At 43.1% G+C, this 27279-nt stretch overlaps 1 protein-coding gene across 4 annotated transcripts in view; it reads left to right on the plus strand.

Annotated features, from left to right (window-relative positions):
• arhgap32a (Rho GTPase activating protein 32a) overlaps positions 1 to 15698 on the plus strand; it is a 32032-nt gene extending 16334 nt beyond the window's left edge. For 3 of the 4 annotated variants that reach the window (XM_039783036.1, XM_039783042.1, XM_039783050.1), the window contains 15 exons: positions 180 to 272; positions 2747 to 2869; positions 3373 to 3450; positions 4664 to 4745; positions 4927 to 5076; positions 6168 to 6270; positions 7428 to 7572; positions 7945 to 8027; positions 8566 to 8673; positions 8847 to 8992; positions 9595 to 9808; positions 11021 to 11169; positions 11358 to 11432; positions 11530 to 12207; positions 12386 to 15698. In XM_039783036.1, the coding sequence (XP_039638970.1) occupies positions 180 to 272; positions 2747 to 2869; positions 3373 to 3450; positions 4664 to 4745; positions 4927 to 5076; positions 6168 to 6270; positions 7428 to 7572; positions 7945 to 8027; positions 8566 to 8673; positions 8847 to 8992; positions 9595 to 9808; positions 11021 to 11169; positions 11358 to 11432; positions 11530 to 12207; positions 12386 to 14652 (4494 nt within the window). In that variant the 3' untranslated portion in view covers positions 14653 to 15698. Of the gene's footprint in view, positions 1 to 179; positions 273 to 523; positions 660 to 2746; positions 2870 to 3372; positions 3451 to 4663; positions 4746 to 4926; positions 5077 to 6167; positions 6271 to 7427; positions 7573 to 7944; positions 8028 to 8565; positions 8674 to 8846; positions 8993 to 9594; positions 9809 to 11020; positions 11170 to 11357; positions 11433 to 11529; positions 12208 to 12385 lie in introns of those variants that run through there. The other variant, XM_039783057.1, reaches the window with a different exon arrangement.
• Positions 15699 to 27279: the final 11581 nt, after the last annotated feature.

A 27279-nucleotide genomic window follows, 5' to 3' on the forward strand; every position in this document is an offset into this window, starting at 1 on the left:
TACACCTCCACTATCTCTGATGTTTGATAGAAATCACTCACAGATTAGAAATGAAGCGTCATTAACATTTAGGATTTATCTGGCAATGAAATTAGTCTATTCTGTTGCATGATGTGTGGATAATTGCTCATTAGTTGTCAGACTTTTCTAAATCTTGACCATCTTGTGTCTCCATTCAGACAGTAACCAAGATGCTGGCCACCTACCTGTCCCGCTTCTCAGCCATTGCTGACAACAAGATCAACTGTGGTCCAGTGCTCACATGGATGGAGGTATCTTCTTATCAGCTGTTTGTTCACGCTTCCTATCAGTTATTTATTAGGGGTGTCACGATTTCAATGGAAAATAGATCGATTTTGCTTATTGATTACCAAAAAGCAGAATGGGTGTTTTTCTCTATCTTCTTGTGCACGTCCAAAGAAAACAACAACAGACATGGCATTGTTTACCAGCTGGGAGCATGCAGCTAAAGACACAGGGTAAAGCTATCGTACTGGTAGCCTGCAGCTGCACTTTTCCAGACACCATGGCCATTGCCGGAGTCGGAGATGACAGAGAAACAACAGAACTGGAAAATCCTCATGCTTCTCTGAAGTCACCGATGTGGCAACATTTTGCCTTCCCCCGTGAGCTCCTACGGGACCTAATGATGGATTCAGGTGCCCCTCAGTGCATTCAATTGCAACTCCTAAACTCTGAGCAACTCATACTGTTGTTGTAAAGGACACTTTTGCCATTTTATCTAGTGGCTCTTATTGTGGCATTGAATCGTCGCTGCTGGGAATCGAAAATTGAATCGAACCGGGACCTTAAAATTGAAAAGTAAAATTGAATCGTGGATCTGGAGAATTGTGACATGTTAATTATTCACTCTCTAGAAATAACTAATAACTAGGTGAATTCAATATTTAATATGCACTATTTATATTTAAGTAGTTAAGTTAAAGGAATAGTTAGAATTTTTTTGGGAAAACCCAGTTGTTCCAGAGTCAACTGATGAAAATCTGTATTTATTTCAAGAAATAGGTTTAGGAAATTACGGCCGAAGCTCACATTTAACACATGAAAGCAAAACAAATGTACTGAACAAATGTACGAACAAGACTGTAGTTTAGGGATAGCTATGTGTTCTATTTCTGGATGAACAACATGCTGTGTATCCTCATACTGATGCCAGGTTTTTTGCACAACACCTAAGCATGTGTGGACCCAATTTACAGAGGTGTGTTTGTGAGGCTGAGGGTCTGTTTGATCCTTTTTTTTATTATTAATGTGGAAGTAGGGTTAAAACACTCTGTGTGTCCTTTTCGGTGAAATTACTGCTGCAAACAGTTTTTTTAATCCAAAATCCAACACAGTTTAATTGTATGATTGGCTAGGGAAGCCTTATGTAAATACCAGGTAAATTACTGATACTGATGGATTACATTAGTAAAACCAAACCACAGTAACATATTGGGCCCTATCTTGCACTAGCGCAATTGCCTTTGTACACCGACGCATGTATCATTCCTATTTTGCATCCGACGCACAGCGGACTTTTCCCTCCACAGACGCACGTCAGTAAATTAGGGAATGTATTTGCGCTCCTGGGGGCGGTTCAGCGAAAAGAGGAGGCGTGTTCAGGCGCAAACGTTCCCTGGTGCTATTTTGCAGTTTCAGAAAACAATTCCACCACTGACCAGGAAAAACCTGGTCTAAAGTCAGTGGCGCTAGTCTAAAGTCAGTGGCGCGTTATTCAGATGCTATTTTAGGGCCGCATGCTTGGCCATAATGTAGTGTGTGCACAACGCGCATACACTTTGCTTTTCTCATCTACACGCAGCAGTTCCCATTTTTGCAAACCATACATAATTACAAGGAAAGAATATTACTGAAAATGCGCTTCAGGTGTTTGGATAGGTCAGGAGCACTTTACAGTACAGTCCTCAAAAAGTCGCAGCATTCTTTGTGGCTTGTTGTGTTTTACACAACATTTCCATGAATCATGATGTGTTGATGACATAAATGAGGAAATATTAGAGGACTTAAGGAGACGTGATGTTCAACTACGGCGGGATTGGACACTCTGGCGGAACCTGGCCCGGGAGTAATGCGCGATGCGCTCCTGGTGGAGCGGGTGGACGGAGATGGAGTTGGGGGAGATGGAAGGGGCACAACAGGTGCAGGTGGTGCGTTTGGAGGCCCACGCTCCATGGCTGCAGCAATCCTCTCCAGACTTGAGGAGATGCGCCCGAGAGGCCGCAGCAACATCGCCACCCGGCCAAGACGGGCATTTATTACTTTACTGCATCCCGGACAGCTCCCGCTGGCGTGTGCCTGGCAAATCCGCCGTTATAATAATAGCAATCCGCCATGGAACAAGCATGCCTGCTCTTAAAGGGAATGTGAGATGACGCTCTGATTGATTATTTTCACGTTACGTCCAAACCACACCTAGCTACTTCAGACCAACCCATTTAAGATTTGTGTTGGGCGCAAGAGTCATTTATCCCGCCGGTATAATAGCAACAGCGGCCGAGATCCGCCCACAAAGCTACTTGCGTTTCACGTTTGATACTTGCGTTTCAGATCGTTAAAATAGGGCCCATTGTGTTGCTGCTCATGTGGAAAATACCAGTATTACTGGTCTCCTTCTATCATTTGAAATAAAGCAAGAGCAGCTGCTTCTCCCTGTGTCCAGTCTTTGAGCTAAGCCTTGCCAATTTTTTTACATGTTCCTCATGCCATTATTTTTTTTTCCCAGATTGACAACAAGGGGAACCATTTGCTGGTGTCTGAGGAAGCCTCAATCAATGTCCCTGCTATTGCTGCTGCCCACGTCACCAAACGTTACACAGCCCAGGCCACAGATGAGTTGACTTTTGAGGTAACCTCTCTTATATACTGTAAGACAAATGAGAAAAACGTAATCTCATATGAATGAAATGTATTTATTTAATCTTTAAGCCGGGTTATTTTTCACTGGGTGAAAGGGGCTCAGTGGTAGAGCGATCGCCTGCCAGTCAGAAGGTTGTGTTCGATCCCTGGCCCTGCAGTCCCATGTCTAAGTTTCCTTGGGCAAGACACTGAACCCCGAGTTTCCCCCGATGCTGTGCATCGGCGTGTAAATGTGTGTGAGTGTTTATCTGATGAGCAGGTGGCACCTTGTACGGCAGCCTCGGCCACAGTGTATGAATGTATGTGAATGGTGAATTGTTCCTGTACTATGTAAAAGCGCTTTGAGTAGTCGTTAAGACTAGAAAAGCGCTATATAAATACAGTCCATTTACATTTTGCATATGCATATTTCTGATCCCATCATAATGCCTTTTAAATGTGCTCAGCTGTGATCACACTTTATTCTCATCATCGCAACTCTTTGTGGCCCAGGTGGGGGACATTGTGTCAGTCATAGACATGCCGCCCAAAGAAGACACAGGCTGGTGGAGAGGGAAACATGGCTTTCAGGTAAATCATCCGCTGTGCTTTCATTCACATTGATGTTACATAGAGAACAATGAAATAATGTGTCTCCTCATCCAGTGTTGATAAAAGTATTGAATAAGTCACAGTGAAACAAAGGTCAGAGCGTCTAGCTGCAGTTATGTGAATGATTTGTTTTGTTGGGGGGTTACAGAGCTTCGGATCTGCTGAGGACCGTTGGCCTCCACACACTCCTCCCTCATCCCATTTTGTTAGACCAGGAGGAGGAGGAGGAGAAAACTGAAACGAATACACCATATTATTTGGAAGTTGGAAGTTTCTGCCAGCTGAAAATCCAAACTCACAACTCCTACTAAGATATTGCTCTCAAGATATTGCTCTCATAGCTCAGAAGCTGCGGCTAACCGTCAAGTGCTGTTTGATATGATGAGAATTGTTTTGTCGCCCCAAATCACATTTGATCGGATACATTTATGTAACTGCCCCCGAGTCCAAATCGGTTTTAGGATGCACTGAAGATGCCTATACAAAGTATGTACTGTTGCATGCAGTATGCATACGATTCGGACATACTAGTTCTTCATAACAGTGCACCTTGAACTTTTACCCTTTGCTCATATATGCTGCGCGAAGCATTGTGGGTCAGAATAGCACATACTGCAAAATCCGACCGGATGCAGTAGTACATCCGGGTATTTTTGGCATACTGCATTGACATACTATTTATTGGGACATACTTAATCTTTTTCTGGCATACTACGGTGAAGAGTATGGTAGTAGGCTATGGGTATGGGAACGCAGGGTGTGTTTCTGGTTTACAGGATTTTGATATACATATTCTCAAAAATGTAGCAAGAGATAAATGAATAATCAACACAGGAAACACAGCGTTGAAAATGTTACTTTAAATGTCACTGTCTTTAAGTAAAATGTTTTCTTTATTACATTTTGGAGTCCAGGGAATACTTTTTTTAAATCACAATAGCAAAAAGAAGCTAGTTTGTCATTGCTGTTGAGTGACAGCCTGAGACTTTCTGCACAATAAGAATGCAAACCAGCTTTTTACAGCCTGAAGCGGCTTGTACCCTCATGCTCACTGACCTATTTCTCCACCTTTAGCCCACTGCAGTCTGCCACAGCACTGAACACCCCCCACTGGTCCTTTTAAACTTGCAAGTGTAATCACCAGCTCTGTCTCTCATCTTTTCCCTGTGCATCTTCTTCTCTCTACCTGCAGGTTGGTTTCTTCCCCTGCGACTGTGTTGAGCTGATAAATGACAAGATTCCCCCCAGTGTTCAAAGCTCGGTGCCGAAGCCAGGTACTCTTCAGTGTGTGCCTGTCCTTCTGCTTATGATTCATTCTAGACCTGCTCCCAGGATGTGAGACTGATTGATTGTGTGTGTGTGTGTGTGTGTGTGTGTGTGTGTGTGTGTGTGTGTGTGTGTGTGTGTGTGTGTGTGTGTGTGTGTGTGTGTGTGTGTGTGTGTCATCTCAATCAGTGTGTAAGAAGCACGGGAAGCTGGTAACGTTCCTAAGGACTTTTATGAAGTCTCGACCGCCGCCTCAGAAGCTGCGGCAGCGCGGCATCCTCAGAGAGAGAGTGTTTGGCTGTGACCTGGGGGAACATCTGCACAATTCGGGACATGAGGGTAAATTATTACTACAACCTCTGTCCCCCACCACCCCCCCTATTTTCCATCGTGTAATTCTTACCTGCTGGCAGTTCACACGGAAATGTTTCACATTTCAAACACCCCGTAAATACCCCGATTCACTGGGTAATCCCTGATTACCCAGTGAATCTGCTGCCTGTATCTGGGATTTGTCATACATTGCTGTAATGTTTGATGTGAATTGAGTTGGTGGCGTGAATATCCTGCCAGCGGGATGAGCTTTTGCATAGATTCTTGTTTTGCCAAAATGTGTGTCTTTAGTTCTGTTTTTTTTTTTTTCAAACCTGTGGGATGATAAAGCTCCCATTAATTTCAACCATTTATGTCATGTCAGTGTATACAGTTCATTGGATTAAAGCTGCATGGGTACCTCCACATATTGTCTCAGATTGTATATGTCTAGGCAGGACCGTAGCTAGCACTGAGGTAGTCATGTCCTCTGCATTTCTTTTGGAGTTTATGGTCTACAATTAAAGAGAACTTGGATATTTTATAGGGTAATTCCAGTATTTTCTAGCCTCATGAATTTATAATTAAATTATAATATTTTAAGCCCCTGGAACCCCGAAGATATTTTTACAATTTGTGTGCACAAGATGATAACTGGTGACTTATCTGTAAAATCCTGGCTGTTTTTTTTTTCTTCTTTTTGCTCAGGCTCAGTGATGAGCTGTAATCAAATTAGATTTTGGGTAATTGTTAGAAGCCTGAAAAGGTCAACTAAGGCAGTATTCTACAAAAAACATGAGGAAAAAAGTCTGGAAAAAATATTATTGTGTGTTGAAGAAATGGGTTTTTTGTGTGTGTTTTTCTATGCAATTAATCATCCTCAGATTTATTTTGCAACCGTAGGTTAGGAACCGCTAATGAAGACTGAATTGAAATTTGTTTCCTAAACATGATTTGAGTAGAATTGAAATAGTAATAGAGATTACACATATGTTGTTGTATCATGACATAGAACGCTCCTCTCTAAAACATCCTAAATCAATGACAGCGCCGTGATCACAGAGCACTACATCTTGTTCATGGTTCAGCCTCTAATGACCCTCTACTGCCTCCTGTAGTCCCGCAGGTTGTTAAGAGCTGTGCTGACTTTATAGAGAAAAATGGAGTCGTGGACGGAATCTATAGGCTGTCTGGGATCTCCTCCAATATCCAGAAACTGAGGTTTGTACCCATTTTGTTCATGATATAGATTAGAAATGTAATCTAAATATACCGAAAGTATCAATACAATAACTGTTACTAAGCCTATTATCAACTTGATGGATGCTGTTCTCCAAGTGAGCAGCTTCTTCTGAAATCCATCATATACAATTTGATTCGAGCTGCACAGCTCTGAATGGCTGTAAAGATTTCCTCATCTATTCTGTTTGCTCCAAGGAGTTCATGAAACAAACTCTCATTAGTAGATGTATCGGGAGGCTCATAATCTCATTGACAGCCAATGGAAAGGGAATTTTTCTCACATGAAAAACTTGTTGACTGTTGCCACATCTAGATGACTTAAAGTGCTATTATGCTCATTTTCAGGTTCATAATTGTATTTAGAGGTTATATCAGAATAGGTTTACATGGTTCATTTTCAAAAAACACCATATTTTTGTTGTACTGCACATTGCTGCAGCTCCTCTTTTCACCCTGTGTGTTGAGCTCTCCGTTTTAGCTACAGAGTGAGGCATCTCACTTCTGTTCCATCTTTGTTGGGAGTCGCACATGCGCTGTAGCTAGGTAAGGACTACTAGCCAGTCAGAAGCAGAGTATGTGTGTTACAAAGTGACGCACGTTCGTCACAGAAGTAAAGGCTGGACTACAATAGAGCTGTTTGGAGCAGTTTGTGAACAGTGTTTTCTGTTGGAGATGGTAAGTCCCTTTGGGGGGGACTTTGGGCTATTTCACTTTGTAAACCTATGACGTGAATAAAAAAGATATATATAACACAAAATAGGAAAGGGAAAAAGCCAAAAAGCATAATATGAGCACTTTAAGAAATGATAAATACTGTATGTGGTGACTTCTTGTTGTTTCTCAGTTCATACCCGTTAAGGACTGTCTTGTTTACCTGCATCCCCCTCACTATTAAATTGATTGTATTCTTTAGTTTCATCAGTATCATCGTTTAGTATGGAAGTAAACCAGAGCATTTCTGAAGATATTACATTTTTCATTTTAAAAATAAATAATTTGTTCACCAAGCAAATTGCCTCGTCAAAAGTAGCGTGTTCAAATGTCCTCCTTGCTTTTGTGTTTTTGTACCGACAGATGGGCAGTAGGATGACTCCCACGCTGTTCTATCTCGTCTTCTCCTTTATGTCTCCGTCTAGGCACGAGTTTGACTCAGAACAGATCCCCGACCTGACCAGGGAAGTCTTCAGACAGGATATCCACTCAGTGGGCTCACTCTGCAAGCTGTACTTCAGAGAGCTGCCCAACCCTCTGCTCACCTACCAGCTCTACGACAGATTCTCAGTAAGGAGCAGAGCACTGGAACTGGGGCAGGGACTTATGCTGGGGATCGAGATGGGAATGGAAACTGGCATAGCGCAGAAAAAGCTGCAGAGGACACACATCCCGTTACTCAGTGATGATCAAAGAACTGGAGAAACAATGTAACATTTTCAGCTCAGTTTGAAGTGCCGCTCGAAAATGGGGTCATTGCATTGCGCTGAGCTTTCTAGGAACAGCAGGGGATGTGCCCATAAAACAGAATAGCAGATTAAGTGAGCCAAAACACAGGCTGCTCTGATAAAAGGGAAAAAGAGAGTGGGACTGTAAAGGCAGCTCCCTCTGCTGTGATTATCAGCCTCTCGGTTATGTGCGCTTTATCCTCTGTTTTCACAGGAGGCCGTGTCTGCAGCCACAGATGAGGAGAGGCTCGTCAAAATCCACAACGTCATCCAGCAGCTGCCTCCTCCACACTACAGGTCAGGTTTAAAGCTCACTGTTGCACCCTGGTGGCCTGAAGTGGCATTGTTTGATTTCTTGTAATGGGAGCGCTGCATCAAAACCAACTGTCAGTGCCGTGATGCTACTTCTAATTGTGTGGTGAAGATAATGTGCCACCAAACACCTTTCTAACATCCTGCTCTGACGTGAAACCCAGGAAGATAACGGTGATAAATGACCTACATATCAGTGGTTCCCAAAGTGGGGTCTGGGGACCCCCATGGGTCCTTGAGGGGGAATCATTTATTTTCACTATAATTCAGTCCAAAAGTAACTAAATGAGAGAATGTATAACTATTTGGGTCATGTGTTTCATACGCTTTCCTATCAGATGGGGGACCCTGGGACAAAATCTTATCGAATAGGGGTCCGTGGTCTAATTTGTGTCAGTTTAAGGGTCCTTCACATGAAAAAGTATGGCAACCACATACGACCCTCTCCTGTGACTCAGGATTGCCCTTTTTTAAGTAAGGAACTCTTTTTAAATGTAAATGAAATCCCTTTCTTTACCTACAGGACTCTGGAGTACCTCATGAGACACCTGTCCCACCTGGCCACCTTCAGCCCCATCACTAACATGCACACTAAAAACCTGGCTATCGTCTGGGCGCCTAACCTCCTCAGGTGACTCTTTGAACTATTATTCCAGATGTACGGCTGCATGAATACCGTTACGTTGGCGCCCATAGCGCCGACATTGCCGTTTTCTTCTCCCGTTTCTGTGGCAGTGAACTGGGGCATGTCTCGGTGGTCCAGAGCTGTGAAATAGGTTGTGCTGTTCTGTAACTTTGTTTCAGGTCCAGACAGATCGAGTCGGCCTGTTTTAGCGGCACAGCAGCGTTCATGGAGGTGCGCATCCAGTCGGTGGTGGTGGAGTTCATCCTCAACAACACCGAGGCTCTTTTCAGCGCTAAACTCAATGCCGTCATACGTGAAAGCACAGGTAGGTCACGATAGAAACTTAAAATGACATGTGGCATCTGTTCTGAGGTTAAATGCATCCCTAACACCTAATTTGCAGCACTGCGTTCTGGAGGCGCCGCGGCCCCTGCTAGCAATCGCTGCCCTTCATGTGAATGCTTGATATTCCACCAGCCGCGCAACGGCGCGTCCCAGAGGCGTGCGTGAAGCGGCTCTCCGCTAAAGCTACGCGCCAAGGTCTATTTTCACGCGAGCGTTCAGATAGCCGGGCCGGAAGTGAAACAGCTAGAGTCAATTTACCAAAATACACCCCCCCCCCCAATATGGTATATGTCTCCTCTACAACACCATGGACGACGAGAGATTAATCTTGGAGGTGGAAAAACATAATACGACATCACAGATCTTTTTTATCAGGAGCAGAAAAGAGATGGCATGGAGTTTAACTGTAGAGAAAAATAATTTGTAAGTGCTAGCAGGCAAGACGCTCCGCTTCTGAGGCGCTCCCGGTGTGGTATGGCGCGTGGCGGAGGACGGAACCAAACCGCGGCGCAGCCGGAACGCAGCACATGACGCGCCTGGTGGAAAATCCGGGTTGCAACCTCTTAAACACCTTATTTTCAGGTAACAACACCTTATCCAGACCCAAATCCCTGCTGGTCTGCTCCCCGTCCACAAAGTTGCTGTCTCTGGAGGAGGCCCAGGCTCGCACTCAGGCACAGCTGAGCTCCCCGGCCACCTCCCCCTGCCTCACCCACAGCGACTACATCGAGGTCGGGGAGGGACCCGGAGCTCTCCTCGGCAAGTTCCACACAGTCATCGAGCTCCCGATGGAGAGGTAGTTCAACGATCCGCCTGATCACTTCTTTCCTTTTTGTCGATTGAACGATTTCTTCTGCTTCATGAGCATGAGCAAACATGTCACCGTTTGTGATTTGAGTTGTTCAACGTTAATGCTTTGTGTACGGTGGTGCGCGTAATTAGTCTTATTCTGTAGTGCTTGAACAATCACTCAATAAATCAATTAGTAGATCAGCGGAAAACTTAAAGAAAACATTGGAGCTAATTAATCCTTTTGTCATTGGCTAAGCAAATACACATACCCAACAAAACATAACCAAAAATGTGTTGGTTACAGCTATTCAACTGTGTTGTGAGGATGTGCTGCTTCACTGAAAATTAAACAGCTTTGTGTTTTGGACGGTTGGTCAGACAAAGCAATTTACAGCATTTAAAGGTCCAGTGTGTAACGTGTTTAGTTGTTCATTATCAAAATCTGTGTTGCCCGTTCACAAACTTGTCCTTTTTCATGAATTTTTACCACCAACCATCAACTCCAAGTATTCCTTTTGGCTTGAAATTTAACATTTGCGTTCGCATGAACTGGGGTAGACGCTCCATATTCATGCGGCATCTTGAAATACGTTAGCCGGTAAGGGACATACAGGACATACTGCTCCGCCTTTCACGTTTTCGCTGTCACGTGATAAACTCACAGGTGCTGCTAATGCTGCTAACGGGTATTGTAGCTTCCCGGCCCCGACATGGAGGACCACACATATTCAAAATCCAAATTTCAGGAACAGGAGTCTTCTTCTTCGCCCAGAAAAAGAAAAAGGATATTGAAAAGAGCAAGAGACCGGCTTTTTGAAGCGTGAAGGATACCGTAGCTGCAATACGTACTTTGAACTGTGTGGTGCGAGCGAGTTGATTGCGATATATGATCTCAACGCTAGATGGGAGAAATTCCCACACATTGGACCTTTAAAGATAGTAGAAGTTACCTTTTTTTTTGGGGCCTTTTTTTTTTTTTTTAAACAATTTTCTGAAATGTTCTGCACTAAACAAATGATCAGATATATAAAATATAAAAAATATTATAATATGATAAATATATAATATTATATTTTATATATATATATAATAAAAATTAGTAGCAGCCCGAATGTTTTATTGTTGTAGTTTTTTCTTTCTTTCTGCTTGTGTGAGTTAACTGGCGCTTTGGTTAGACGAAACAGCGAGTGTTGATGATTTGTTTCTTGTGTTGTAGCGGAAAGCGGCCTCCTGTTAAGGCTAAGAAGTCTCCTGTGGGGAATTGGCTCTCCTTTTTCCACCTGGGCAAGTCCCACTCTGTGTCCAAACGTAAACTGAAGCGACACCCCAGCGAGCCTAACGAGATAAAGAGCATTGCGCTGCCAGGTTAGATCACTTCTGCTGTTCCACAGCCAGCAAACACAAACACACCTGTATCTCCAGTCGTGGAACTTAACTTAAATTTTCTCAACTAATCTGGACACTTTGATGTGTTCTTTGAAATGTTCTTTTCCGAGGTCGTGAGGATGATTTTATTGAAAAAAATCTAATTTGCTCTGAAAAACATTTTGCAGGCGGAAGAGGAGATAGCGGCACATTGCGCTCCACCAAAAGCGAGGAATCCCTCACCTCTTTGCACAATGTGGAAGGTAATCTTTCACTACACTACAGGCGGTTTATATTATCTGTATTTCTGTGACTACAGAAGATTCAGTCTACATATGCATGTGCTTTTGTCCATCCCAGGAGAACCCCAGAGTTACCGCTCCCGCAGACCTCGTTCGACTAGTGAGGCCGCTTCTGGCGTCCGTAGAGACGACGTACGCAGCACCAGAACTAAAGACGACCACAGAGCCCACCCACTGAATGGGAGTCATAACGGTGCCGATCGTGTCCGCGCCGCAGCATGTATTTCGCCTCCACACCAAGAAGACGATATCGATCTTTGTCCGCCCGCTGCAGGCATCTATAGTTTGGACTTTGACCCCATGTCTTTTCAATGCAGCCTGCCCTCAGCAACCCCTGGGCTGCAACACAAGAAAGATGGAAATAAATGGAGGAAGAGCGCAGGGTGTTCCAGTGAATCAGAGCCCATCTCCTCTCCTAACAACAACATTCGCGGCTATCAGTCTCCAGATATCAGCCCTGCTCTCAGTAAAGGTGGAAAAAAGGTCGCCTCCAAGCCGCTCTCTCCTAAACTCAGGAAGAAATCATTTAAGACGCAGGCAGATATTCAGAACGCATCCTCCTCTTCTCCTCCACCTCTTCCTTCTTCCTCTCCCCCAGCGGAGAGGTGTGACGCTCGACTGGCAGATGGAAAGGAGCCGAGAGCACCCTACCCACACTGCAGCCCACTCAGCACAGCGAGCCAGGGGTCAGCCCTGACCGACCTCAGTCAGTCTGCACAGAACCTGCCCGATCCAGGTCAGTGCTACTCCGTTAACATCATGCATAATAGTTACTGTACATAGTTAGTATCTATTTAAATATTAATGCACTCTGTAGTTTCTTATGAAAGCTTCTGTGTCTTGTCCCATCATGTGTTACCATAGCTTTGTTTGTCCTGTCATACTGTAGCGTTGTTTGTCTTATCCCTCCCCAGGAACAGATAGACTTATGAGTTCAGTGTCTGTTCTCCCTCCTCACCCTCCCTTGACGAGTGCTGCGCGCAAGCTGGCGTTGGCTCTGGCTGAATCTGCCCAGAAGGCCAGCAGTGGCTCCCAGAGAAGAAACAACGTCCCATCGCACCCCCTCCAGAGACCGGAAGCCCCTCACGCCCAGGACAGACCGCCCCGGCCCTCCGTTCTCGATCTGAAAGTGTACCCCCAGGAGTACTGCGGCCCTCATGTCTCCTCTGCTTCCCAGTGGCAGACGTCAGCTCACAGCCCTGTGAAGAGCCACCGCTGCCCTCATCCCGTTCATTTCCGAGCCGCGCACCCCGGCTCGGAGCCGTCACAGGTCGTTGACAGACAGGAAAGCGCGGGCAATTTCACACCTAATGTCAGCCCGCTCGGGTCAGGGAGCTTGGATGAAGGCAGCGCAGAGAGGAGGGACCGCGTGGAGGAAAAAGAGTTCATAGACGCCTCAGAAGCAGAACCAACCTATCAGAGCGTTGGGGTTTCAACCCCCACCCAGCCCGTCTGCTCCGCTCAGAGCCCGTCAACTTCTCCCGTATATGTGAACACCGACTCTATCAATGTATTTAATTTCCGCGCTGTTCTGGCGGAGACCTCCATACCTGCCTCAATCGAGGAGGTCATTCCACGTCCATTACAGCCCTCCTCAACCCATCGCTACAGCCCAGAGGAGGACCGACCTCGGGGCCTGGTCGAGGACGTCTACAGCAATCATCATCATCATCATCATCACCATCATCAGCCGATTCTAACAGGGCGAATGCCTCCACCTCACTGCCCTCGGCCCGATGCTCTGCCACATCACCTTTTGGGACGAAAAAGCATGTACAGGCAGTCCTCTGAAGGCCGCTACAGCACTTTAGGGTTAAGGCACCCTTTGTCACCTCAATACAGACGTTGCCACAGAGATGAGCACCTTATCAGTGGCTACCACAGGCAACCAGGCCAATGGCAGAGGTCGGAAGATAGAGTGGTCGGGCACCCGGCCATCCGGAGGGCTCGCTCCTTCCACGCCCCTCACATTAGTCACTACGAGCTGGCGGAGGCAGAAGTCCTTCCCCCTGACACCATGTTTTATGTTGAGCAGACGTCGAGCCAGGAAGTGCCCTACGAGAGGCTGATTCAGACCGGCATCCACCCTGTCCGGCAGCAGTTTGAGAACACACGTGCTGACTATCGTTACAGCCCCTACTCTGAAATTAACCCAGTAGATGTCTCCGGCTATTACGTAGAGCCCTGCCGGCAAAGCAGTGTCCGACACAGTCAGTCTTACACGATGCGTTCCACAAGGGAAAGTGGACAATCGGATTACTACAACTACTCTCCTCACCAAATCCCTCCTGTGAACAGGGAGCTTTACATAGAAAGCAGGGACACTGTCGTTTACGAGGCTCGAGATGCAGACCTTTTCGAAAGAGTCGTATATCAACCGGTCAAGCAGGAGAGTCACTCCAGACGTAAAAACGCATGTCCCGCGGTGTCTCCTTACGAGAGCCCCGTCTCGCCGACTGACGCGAGAAACCGAGACATAATGCACACAAGAAGCACGTCGGACCCCGGAAACGCCTGCCTCCTCTCGGCCAACAGGACAGAGAGCCCAAATGTTGCGGTAGCTTCATCCCCAACTTCTCAACGGGCAGAACCTGAGGTCGCCAGGCAGCAGCACGATCACCGGTCGAGTGCGGAGCCGAGACCGGCCAGGCGGATCCAGATCAAAGAGAGCTCCTCGCGGCAGCCACCGCTTCGCAAAGTCCCCTCGCTTCCAGAAAGGGGCTGTTCTAACCTCAAGAACACGGAGCACAATAACAGAACTCCCACACAGGGTCACGACCAGGATCGATTCATGATGACCAACGCTGTCAACAGCTACTCTGGTGCTGTGAAACCCAGCATCCTCAGGAGGCCGGGGAGGTCGCAGAGCACTCGAGAAAACCGTCACTACTATCATTACCAAGCCAAATCCCCTCTGGATCCTGAACATCTGGGATCCTTTTCCACTCAGCCCAACAGAAGGACTCAGAGCACTAAAGTCAGGCCCACACAATATGACCACAATGAGGGGTATTACGCAGCGCCCAGACCTAAAGCTACAAGATCCGGTAAAGCCGCGGCCGGATATATGGCTGGCCAGGGCTGCATGTCTCCCCGCGGGCAGAGACTCCTGGCCAAGGCGCTGGGTCAGGAAGCTTTTTATCACGCTGCACTGAGATCAGAAGCCGGGGTCTACGACTGATTCTGACCACTGGTTTTATCCGATTCCACATTGGGGCCAAAGGAGAACAGCACTTTATCCTCTGCCAGACCGGCAGACTGTTGTGTTGAAAGTGTGTTTGTTTTAACCGTCTGGAGCTGCTAAAAAGTGTGAAGTGAGGCTACTGCTCATACTGTCGCCGTCACTGGTAGTTTCATATTTTGCAACGGCTTTTGAGTGAGCTCAAAGGGAACAAGTCAATCATATGCAGATGCAGATATTGTCTTAAAAATGTATTTGAAAGTAACACTTAGAGAGGCATGTTTTACAAAACGATGGCTTATATATTTTATTTAATGTTAAAACAACAAGAGATGCCAAGCTAGAGTTATCGGTTTTATTAATATGATTTCAGTATAGGAAGGTGTATAAAATAACATTAATTTTAAATGTATTATATTTGTATAAATAACACACACCGCTAACATGTGGCCAATGTACTGTACATTTTGTTTTCTATTCTAGTCTGCTCAGACCTTAACAAGCACTTTTGAGGATAACTGTGTATGAAACACACTGTCTCCACGTGATGTACATGAAGCCTCTTGATATACAGTATTTTTTCCTTCTATATGCTTGCTTTGAATCATCGTTAAATAATAAATTAGCACTTTTGGGGGGTGAGACGGAAGATGACCTCATGGTTTCTAACTTTTTACTTTTTTTTTCTTTATCATTTATAATGCAATCTTAAAATAACAATGAGTGCTATGATTTCTGTTACGGTCACGGCTACCATGGCGAAATATGCTACACATACAGTAAATGCAAATTAGCTCATTCAGCTCAGTGAAAAAGTGTATTTTGTATGGCATTGTGGTTTTGTCACAAAAATGAACTTTTCTTTCCTCTTTTAGGGAACTTTTAACAATGTGGTGTTTTACATAAAATATGATGTTGTTTTGAGTCATTAAAGAGGCTGTTTCAAATCCAAACACCTAGATGGGGATATTCTGTTAAGACATGTTGAATTTGTTATTTTAGTGAGTCTTTAAAAAAGAAAAATAAAGATATATTGTCAATGATTATATAGTTCGTTGAACTCTTGTGTCACGGGTATATTTTGGAGGGGAGAATGTGAGATTTACATGTTAGAGCAGTAGTTTCCAACCTTTTTGGCTTATAACCCCTTGAAAGAGTACTGATTTAGTATTGTTCCTAAATAACACTTTCAGACTCACAATGGACAGTTAAAAGATAAGATCGTTGCAGCAGAACCAGAGATATCGCTACCAATCATCTTTTTTGTGTGTGTAATTTGACACATTCTTCTTCCTGGTCAAAACATGGCGCCTACATTACCCAGAATGCAACTCAACTGTCAACATTTGGGGCGAAGATTCAGGTTAGACTAGATGGGGCTAATGTAGCCTCAAGCTGCAGGCATCAAGCAGAAATGAGGAGTAGGCTAGGTCTGATAACTCCACACCCCCAGGTTAAAATATATATATATATATATATCTCTAAATAAAATATTTTTTGTTCCTGTTTATCATCTTGCCACCTGACCTCCTCTGGGTGCTAAGATCTATGTTAAGAGTGCATGGAGTCTCACAGTGGCGTCTGCTCACCACCAGGTGGCACTGTGGCACTGCACAAATGACATAGCTCCAATTGCATTCTGGGGAGATCAAAGACTTTGATTTGCTTCTCAGACACCTCATATCTCAAAATTGAAATTGCAAAGTATCCTGACTATTTGATTGTTTGTATTGCTTTTGAATTTTCAGTGGAGGTTAGTATGAGAACTACCTGGATTTCACGTGTAAACATTTACCGAGTGTGAGAGATCCCTCCTATCCCTAGAATATAGTGACATCGACTGTAGATGACATGCTTTGAAAGCAAGTATGAGGCTACTTTTTATATACCATTGGCTTATTGCTATAAAAAAAAAAAGTCCACGCAATAAAGGTTTAGAGTGTGTTTGAGTGGCTGGACAATAATTGGAAGGAATCATCCAAGGTTGTCCAAAGTGCTTTGGGAATTGTTGCTTTGTTAGGAATTATTAAAGTCTCTCCCCCCCCCCCCCCCAGATCAAAACAGCCTCCCATTCACAGCTGACTGAAAGGCTTGGTCTGTGGCGAAAAACCATTAACAGAGCCTGTGGACTCAAAGCAATGGCTCCTGGCAGCTCTGCATTGCTCTCGGAGCAGTGAGCCATTGTTTATTCATCGCCGCATTGGCATTCAAAGTGCATCCTCACTGTTCTCTCTCATAACCAACAAGTTGCAATTTTTATGCATGTGAAGGTTGAAGGCAAATTATTTATGGGAGACTGGACCTGAGGAAAGAACGGCCTCTAGCAAAATGGTTTACGTTGAGAGAAATCCTTTTCTATAGGCTATCGAATTCACTGGATCACAGAGAGATATGCATGTATTATTCAGCGATTCAGAGAAAGAATTGTTGCCCTGCTAGACAGCCATCTGCTTTTGGGACATTGTGATGCATTTGAGACAGATACCTTTCAAGATCTGGTTAGTCTTCTTTTCAGCGTGGGGCAAATGAAACGAGTGGAAAAACGGCTCTCCAGTGACCCCCCCCCCCACACTCTAGATTTTCACCTCCCCTCACTGCAGCGGAGGTTTCAAAGTCAGAAATATCTGAGCAGAAATCGCGTGCACGTGTCTTGACGCGTCTGAACTGGAAGAAATGCTGAGCAAGTTGAGGTTCAGCTGCAAAAGGGGAAGAACTTTTAACCTGTGATAATTAAAGAACATGATGGAATCTCTCAAAAAAAAACCCCCCCCCCCCCCCCCCCCCAGAGGCAGGTGATCTGCGGGATAATAGTTGCCCTATACATACTCGAGGCGATTACTCTTTAGAATTGCACAGAATTGTGCATTATAGACTCTTCTAAATTCTGGAGGAACAATTTAAAATCAGTAATGGTTCTTTCTGTGAGTGCAGTCTGCAGATTTAGTAGTAAAATAGCACATGGCAGGATCTGTGTTGCTCTGGTTCATGGCACTTTAGTGGCGCCATAAAGAACCATTTTTGGTTGTTCATTACGGTCTAATGTTCCATTACAAAACATTATTGGAGCTTTATGAATGTACACTTCCTCATTGTTTCTTTGATGGATCTTGACTGTGAAGTGCAGAGCATATTTAAACAGTAAAAGCGTGCAGTAGAGAAGCCTCTACTTCTTAAAAAAGATATGAATCCTGCCGGGGCTTACTTAGGAATTCATATCATTGTTTTCTTCTTGTATGGATAAAGAAGCATTGTCTTTTAAAATGCTGCCACTGTAAATAGATAGCAATGCGCGATGGCTTGAAATTGTGCCTTAAAATAGATGTTTTAGTGAGAACATAAAGCAGCACTCCAGCTTATTACAAGCTAAAGCATCCATTTTTGGTGCTTCTCCTTGTCGGTGTGACAGAGGAAAAGTCTGATCCGCGCTCTACACATTCTGCCTCGGTGCCAGATTGTCCTCCGTGTTGACGGTTAGGAGATGAGTTTCACAAGAGCTAAACAAGTTGCCATCTACTTGTTACTTGCTACTTGTTCTAGGAGATGAGTTTCACAAGAGCTAAACAAGTAGATGGCAGTTTCTACTTTTAGGCACGTTCCTGTTATCTTTTCAACATCCCGCTGATTATGTAGTTAGGAGAAACTGCAGCCTTCTGTGTCACAATCCCCAGTGGATTTCAGATTTTGTATCCTTCCACTGCTTTTTGTATGAAGTTGTTGTCATCGATAAGAGGAAAAAAAGAAAAGCTCTTCAGAGATCATCTGTGGCTCACTTAATTACATAGTTAACATGACAATGGGTTTTAATTTAATTACAGCCACCAAGAGAACCTTGTTAGTACTTCAGACAACCAATTAGGCCCCGGCTATGGGCAGAAATATGTATTTTATTCAAGTGTATCCATGGTTTCTGAAATAGAAAATCAGCTGCTTTTTAGAGGGAGCTGTGGTGGCGGATGGAGGGGAGCAGGGACGCAATGCTTAGTGATTGAATAAGTGATTAGACCTCAGGTTTACACAAAGGCTTCTCACTCGCAGTAATGGCTGCCTATTAGGGCTCCGTTTTTTTATTTATTTTTTATTTGACATTCACATGCATATCAAAGTGACTAAGCAACCAGAAGAGTAAGCGCTGGCCCACGCAATGCAGGGTTCAGTTTGTTTGGCAAATAACGCTCTTGACCTTTAACTGATAAATTATAGCCAGAGAAACAGAATGTAATTATCTAAGAAGACATTACAGTTGGTATAAAAGGTAACCAGCAGTTGAATAAGCTTCAGCCATGTGAAACCATTTTGGGCATTTACTTGTAAATGATACATCTGTTAGTTTTGTGGCATGGCTGACTACAGTTCGATGATTTTGAATTTTTGCAGACATTTAAAACCATAGGGCATTACTAATGAGGAATAATGATAAAATGCTACAGAATTCAAAACAGTTCCAGGCAACAGAGAGTGTTTTTCTCCACTAAAAAATAAAAAAAGCTCTCCATCTGGATCACTGAGCATTTAGTGTAACCATCAGATAAGAGGCCAGAGTAAACACGCTCATGCTCAGTTGCCATGCAGACTGAAAGGATTCACTGTTGCTAATGGTATTGACGCTGCTGCAGGTGGACACACACTGTGCTAATTTATGGTTGGTCAGTGACCCTAAAGTCAGACAGGTAAGACAAGTCGGTGTATGAAAATGATATGCTAAAAAGGAAACGTACAACTGAGCAGAAAAGTCATTACAATGCAGTCATTTCACCGACCAAAACAGGGAGCCTCACTTCCTTCAGGCTCCACCTTCTGTAATTTCCCAAATATTTAATTAACGCATTTAAGGATTTCATTTCAACGTTGAGAACGAAAGCATGCTCGGATATAATCTTTCTCTCTGACATGCCCTTTTTTTTTTCTTTTTTTTTTAGATTGGACTAAATCAAATATGCTTCAGGGTGGAGGCGGAATATTTTCAGAAAAAAAAAAGTATTTAACGTCACAGCAACCATAAAACCACTTTGCAAACACATTTAACAGGTAATATGGTTCAAAGTAAACTAATTACATCACCGCCCCCTCTGTGTTGTTTCTTTCATGCTTTGTTCATAATTTGGATGAGGAGATTAAAGTTTATGGTGAGCTGTATCTTCTTTAACTTAATCTAATGAATGAATGCTCTAATAAAAAGCTCGACCAGCTTCAATTAAAAATCAATGTTGCTGTATATTTATGAAAGGTAAATAATACAGACATTGATCAACTTCACACAGAAATGCAGCAATTTTTTATATATGACACGGAACGTTTTCTTACATATAGAACAAAACAACACTCAACCAGACCCAGCAGGATGTGACAACTGTGTTCAATAAGGGCCTTAATAATAGTATTTAAAGGTAATTATCGACATAATTGGAAGATGTTGTTCGCCCTCACAGTTGCTATAATTACTCAGGGCTGAAAATAAAATTCCTAAAATAACAGAATATTCTTGCTGCTACTACTATTCCTCTGAATACTAATTAAATCACACCATTGTAGAAAAGTGTGTTCCATTTTGTTTCCATTAACTCGTCCCTTTAGTTCTTTTCTGTACACATTTTTCTTGTTTCAATAGCTCAGCTTTCTTTTGTTCACATCACAATGACATGGTAAGAGTGCGCTAACACTGGGTGCTTACTAAATCAGAGGCTCAGGCTTTCATTTCAGTCTTTAAACGAATACCCAGTGATAGCACAAGAATTATGCTTCAGACGACGGCTTTCTTCGTCACTCTGCATGTGTACGATCTGAACTGGGAACGTACACTCAGTGCCGATGTGGAGCGATGACCTCACAGGCAAACTGGATAAACAGCTCTGCTCAGCATTGTTTTACCAAGCAAAAACGGAATCCTTTGCACAGCTGAACAAATGAAATGAATACCAAACATTTCTCTGTATTTGTCTGTAAACCTCTACATCCAACTGTCTTAAGCTGCGCTGCCCTACAAAGCCAAAATACAGTAACTAGACTCTTTGGTATCTTACCTTACCATGAAAAGTATTATACCATAAAAAAATTGTCATTTTTGGCGAGAAGAAAAAAACAGCATGAAAGAATTGAAAGGGCTTTGACTGCACTCCAGCTAGTTTAGGCTAGCTGGTGAGATTGTCCACTGTTTGATGAATTGAAAAATCTAATGTGATGCTCCAACAATATAGTTATTGAGTTTCCTAGATTAGATTTAGCGCTTTTATAAGGGGCTCAATCGATTAAAAGAGGATTACCTGTTAAAATCCACCTCTCTTTGTTTGATTTTCACTTACAGTGTACAGTACGTCATACCCAAATAGAAAAGCCTATGACAGCAGAACTGCAAGGTCAAAATGCACGAGGCTGCAAGTGGAACCTTAATCCTTCTAGTTTCTGAAAAAGTGCTTGTTTAGCTTGTGATTAAAACATAACCTTACATCAGTTTCTTTTATAATGAGTCATATTTGAATCAAAATAACTAAGACATGCTTAATGCAAACACTATGCAAAACACCAAACTAACCTTTTACACCTTGTCAACATCTGTATAGAGCTCTAGGCCTAACCAGAGTGATAGAGAAAGACATGGCTCTGGGCCTAACCTTATGGGAGCTGGGAGTTTTCTGTATGGGTGGCACTGCTATCCCCGAACATCTCCAAAATCTCTTTAAGTGACCAAACTGTGCTAAATGCCTAACTCACTTCAGTGACATTGTAGGAAAAAAAACCATACTGAAGCATTCAGATGACTATACACGATTTTACATATATTCAAACGTTGTTGATCATCTTTTTTTCTACAAAATACATATTGACTGCTAGCTCTGGAAGGAGGGACTTACACAATCATTTAAACTGGCTCTAATGAAATACACCTATCCATACTGTAGTGTAGACTGTTGGAAAGGGAATTTGATTAATTAGCTACCTTTGTCATGATTGACATGTTGATAACCAATGACAGCTCGTTCTAACATGGCTGCTCAGAGACATGACGCAGCAGCCCATTGGCCTTCCACACTGGAAGCGCTTGCTGGATTTCAGGGGCTGTCCCGTGGTGTAAACTTAACAGAAAAAGGTGGGGAGACTTTCTACGTGTGTAGCCAGCAACTTAAAAAAAACAAAACAAGCACACCTAGCCACACGGTTGAGGAAGAGAAGAAGAAAAAAGTTAGGTGAATGAAGTTAGCAGACAGTTAGCTAGCTAGTGACACTACGTGACGATATTCAGAACTTGGATTCATTGTTATGAAAAAACATTTGGATTCTTTTCATGGGTGGACCCTTACGGACTAGAGGAATATAAATAAGCCAAGAATGGACTCAGGATTCAGCGTTTAGGACCAGCACACAGGTAGCTAATCATTATTCCTCGTCTCTTTTCTCCATTAGCATGAGCACTAAGATTATGAATCATGCTTTGGTGCCTATGATTTCCGTAAGATGAACAGAAGGAGTGAATTGCGGATAATCTAACCGATCTAACGATGTGTACATGTCCGTATTGAAACACGTTTTGAACTGTTGTGTTTTAATGATTTATGTGAAACCCTCTGAGTTTATGTAATCGGTCGCTGGCGACCCTTTTGGTTTAATGAGAGAAATGTGGGTTTTTGACTTAAAACCTGACTTAAAGGTGCAGTAGGCAAGACTTATAAAACTAACTTTCTGTCATATTTGCTGAAACTGACCCTATGTTCCAGTAGAACTACATTAGGCAGGTCATTTAAAATAAATCTGGCACCACCTACAGCCTGTAGTGCGATTTGCAAAAATCCACCGCTCCCTGTTCAGATGCACCAATCAGGGCCAGGGAGGGTGTCTAACTGCGTGTCAATCACTGCTCATGCACACACATTCATTCTCCCTTGTTTGGCCTCTAGCAGAAAGGGGGGGAACTGAGACGTTGTCGATGTTCAAATTCTTTGACTAAGGCCGGTTACACACTGGAAGTGTCGCGCGAGCGTGTCAGCTGCGTGGCGTGTCCGTTTATATTTCGGCTCCCATGTTAACAGGTTAGAGCTTACACACTGCCGGCGTGAGACGCGTGCCTGCTAGAAATAGAACCGACGCCTATTTTTCACGCGAGACGCGAGCGTGTTTCCAGGCAAAATAGAACAGGAAAATATGTTTATATGTCATTTAGACACAAATACATATTAATAAATGACATATTGATGTTTGAAAGTCTAGGTTTTGACATCAATGTAGATATAAATGTAATACAAAATTTCAGAGAAAAGATTTTCAAATATTGAACCATATTGAGTCATACAGAACGAAATATTCTGTAACATATTTTGCAGTCAATACTGCCGACGTTGTCTTGCTTTAATCAAATCAGTAGGCTGTATATAAAGGGTAGGATAGGCTACGATAACAAGTGTGTGTTCTGAGTGACGGCCCAACATCAGATAGGCTATATAGGCTCTTTACAGCTACACAAAGTTGTTCAGACAGCCCACTTACCCATTTATCAGAGTTTGAATCTGTCGGCACTATGTCCCGAGATCAGCCCTCCCTGTACCTAGCAGCAGGAGCAGCGCCGCGTCAGACACGCTTCTGGTATGTAGAACACAAAAAAATCCACGCAGCTGAGACGCAACAGAAACGCCACGCTCGCGAGACGCGTGCAGTGTGTAACCGGCCTAAGTCCTGGATCTTCCCAATCCTACCTACAGCACCTTTTTAAAACCCACCTATCCCTCGGTGAAAACCCACTTTTGAGTGGGGATTTTGAAAGAGAGGAGTGATGGAGAATGTCTGAGGTGTTTGGGGGAGAGAGTTGCAGACGGAGGGGGCAACAGGTGAGTGGTGAGGAGGTTGGCATCAGTGGATCTGAGGTTGCTGTGTGAGAGGGGTGGTGGGGGAGCAGAGGTTCAGAGGTTGCTGGTAGGAGTATGTCGGTGCAGGGGGGTCAGTGAGGCAGGGAGGGGGTGAGGTTGTGGAGGGGCTTTGCAGGTCATAGGGAGAATTCTGAACTGGATTCTCTGTTGAATGGGGAAGCTAGTGAAGGCTGTGAAGGACTGGGGTGATGTGATCTCTGGTACTGGGGCGGGCGAGCAGACGGGCAGCTCAGTTTCGGGTGTAATGTCGTTGTTGAGGATTTTGTTGGAGGCTGTTGCTGTTGTATAGTACAGCTAGGTACCTCAAACTTCAAACACCTTTCACTCAGCGATGTTACTTTCTCCTGTTTCTTGGAATTGGAAAAAAAAAATCAATTTTGATGCTCCAACATCTTAGTAATTGAGTTTGTCTTTTACCACATAAGACCGTATCTAGGCTAAATTGAAAAATCAAAACTAGTCCTGCTTATTGCTGCTCTGCTTATTGCTGCTCGTCATGTTTGAATGTTTCAAGAACGTGGCTGTGTCAGTGCTGCTTGGCTGTGTTCTGTTGCTTGCATGGCTGAATGTGGATACTGTTGATGTGTTACTGTACCAATGTCTTGCTGCTTCTCGTCGCTCCGCATGGCTTCTTAAGAATGCTCATTTCGTTGCCGTTGCTGCCTGTTGTCTCCTGTTTGTAAATGTTAACCCAAACTAATGTCTCGCTGCTTTCTGTTGCATCTGGCCAAAGATGGAAAATCAGCTGGCTAACACTGGCACTTCGACAGAAATGTTGATTGATGTTGTGTTGTTTGTTTATACAGTAAATAATAGAGTTGTTGAAATGAATCATTGCATCGCTGCTTCGATGCAGTGACAGACCATAATTGATAATTGCCTAATGATGTAACTTTTTGATATTCCGCTCGCTGCTTCTTTTTTTTTTTTTTTTTTTTTTTGTGCTTTTGTCTGTTGTCTGTTCAGATATATCTGATTTTTTTGTTGATGAAAACCACGCGTAGCAATATATATAATAATACGAGGAGGTGTTGCATCGGTACATTGAAACAATTTGAATCGTTGACAGGATAATCCTAATGGAATCGTGAGACCAGTGACGATTCACCCCCTTAGGAAATAAAAATCCGAAATGGAACCGATATTTAGAACCGGATGTTCATTTTCAGTAGCAAAAATGTCGAAATTTTGAATAACACAAATTCCAACACCAAACTTTATTAAAATGCCTCTAAGCATACACTACCGGTGTGGTGTCTACTTCACCGGTGAAAAGTTTGAAATTTCCATTCCACTCCATTATAGACAGAATACCAGCTGAGCTCAGTTGTGTTGTTTTTTTAACCAGGGCAGCAGTTTTCAGATTACATCATGTGCTTACATAATTGCAAAAGGGTTCTCCAATGTTTTCACAGTTAGCCTTTTGAAATGGTATCAGATTAGTAAACAGAATGTGCCTTTGGAACATTGGATGAATGGTTGCTCATAATGGGCAATGTAGATATTGCATTAAAGATCCAGATACAGCGTAGACATACACGTGGATAGCTTAAAATGTGTACAGATAACACGCCATTTGGCTTTAGCAAATTGGCGTGTATGTTTACGCAAAGTCCTAATGCCTTGTTCAAAGATCGGCCACTTCTTTCTACAACAGTACAGAACCTTTTGCAATTATGTAAGCACATGATGTAATCTGAAAACTGCTGCCCTGGTTAAAAAAACAACGCAACTGATCTCAGCTGGTATTCTGTCTGGAATGGAGTGGAATGTGAATTTCCAAGTGACTCCAAACTTTTTTGGGGCTTTTCCCTTTTAACATACAGTGACAGTGGATTGACTGGAAAGTGGGAGAGAGATGGAGGATGACACGCAGCAAAGGGCAGCAGGCCGGACTCGAACATGCGGCGCTGCAGGACCCAGCCAACATGGGGCGAACGCTCCCACTGGGTGAGCCAGAGGCCGCCTCGTGACTTTTTTTTTTAACATTATCTTAAAATAAATAAAATGATTTCTTCCGTGCATTCGTCAACATAGAGGGATAAGGAAATATTACGATTCCAATAATTATAAAGAAATTTTGAATATCACAGCCGATGACTAGCCTAGGCCGTCCCCTACTTTTTAGGTTTTTTAGATAGGTTAATGTCTGTGAGAATTATTAATAATTCTAAAGTTTCTTTTATAACTTAAACAGTCAGGCTTAGAGCCTTCAAACCTTTTGTTTTAATCAACTTACGGTTTCTAGTTACTGCTCTCTCTCTCTTTGTAAGGCAGTGCAGTGTTACTATCTTAAATTCTTATTTCAAAAGAGAGTGACTGCAATGGTCACAGAGCATGAAGCAGATAATTTTTTAACTTATCCACATCTTCCCAAATGGAATTGGATGTTAAGTGCAAGCTGATGAACTTCATCCCATGATGCCTTTCTTTCCAGGTGGAGGCCCTGCGTTTGAATTCAATGCACATTTAATTAGAACATGTAACTTTTAATTACCTAACTAATTAATTTAATAAGTGAAAATAGACTCAGAGTGATAAATTATTGAGGCGGCAGTGTTCCTGCCGCAATTCACCAGCTCAACAAGCCTCCCTGTGACTGACTTCAAGGCTGTGCACAGACAATTTTTGTTTTTAAACAGGCTGTCCCCCAAAAATAGAACACTTTCATATGCTGACAACAGAAACGCACACAAAACATAAGTGGAAAAACAGCCACAGAGGCGTTGCAGTGCATCAGAAAGAAGTTGGGTGACTAAATAAACTTGTAATGCAACAATAGCATTTTTTTTTTTATTTTTTTTTACAGTTATCTGAAAAAGATAATCAGGAACAGCTACCTAACTGTTTTTAAATAATAAAAAAAAAAATCGACCTTAAATGAAAAATGAATTATGCATCAACAATGCTTAATATGATCGAAAGATTACATGCAGACGTAGCAGAATAAAAGATGAGAGGAGAAGATTGGGAAATGCCTTGCCTTCCTTGTTGTATCTGGGTGGTGGCTGTGAAGCGGAACGTCAATGTGAATTTGGCAAAAGAAAACTTGTCTTTTTGCTTCTGCAGAAAAAAGTCACCCTGAAATGTGGTTGAAGGAACTTCAGAGGATGCTGCTTGAAGCTTAGGCTCAGCAGATAATTACAGATTTCCTGTCTGAAACCCTTCTCCCCACCTATTATTTGTTTTGTATATAGTTTTTTCCTAATTAATCACACCTAAAACTTCCACATCAACATCCGGCACATTTCCTCCCTCTGGTAAACATCAATCTCTGATTACGTATCAGAGAATTAAACATCAAGCGGCAGCATCGCTGCCATTAGATCCTATAGTGCTGTTCACAGCATCTTTCAGGTTTGGAGTTAATCACCTCCCAAACACACGCGTGTGTCTCTTCTCCCTGACACTTTCATACAGGATTAACCGGCTGGTTGTGTGTGCTTTAATTAATGCAGATTTCTCTGGGTCATATTGTAGCAGCCAGAGATAATTGTGTTGTGGTTATCGCAGGCTTCAGGTGCTTGTCCTTCATCATTGTTTGAAACAACTAGCTCATCAGTTTCACGGAAAATGACTTGGCATCTCTAATAAGAAGACACTTCGGTATATAAATACTTAACAAATGAAGAGTTTTTTTTTTTTTTAAGATAACTTTTTTTGGGCATTTTAGTAGAGGTGCATGATATATCGTTATTGCAATATCACGTTGTGCAATATATCGAAAGTATCGCAATAAGTATGCAATATTTAGTTTATTTCGTGGAGTGCTGCGTCC

Source organism: Perca fluviatilis, chromosome 2 (assembly GCF_010015445.1).
Source record: "Perca fluviatilis chromosome 2, GENO_Pfluv_1.0, whole genome shotgun sequence".
In the NCBI taxonomy this organism is placed as follows: Eukaryota; Metazoa; Chordata; class Actinopteri; order Perciformes; family Percidae; genus Perca; species Perca fluviatilis.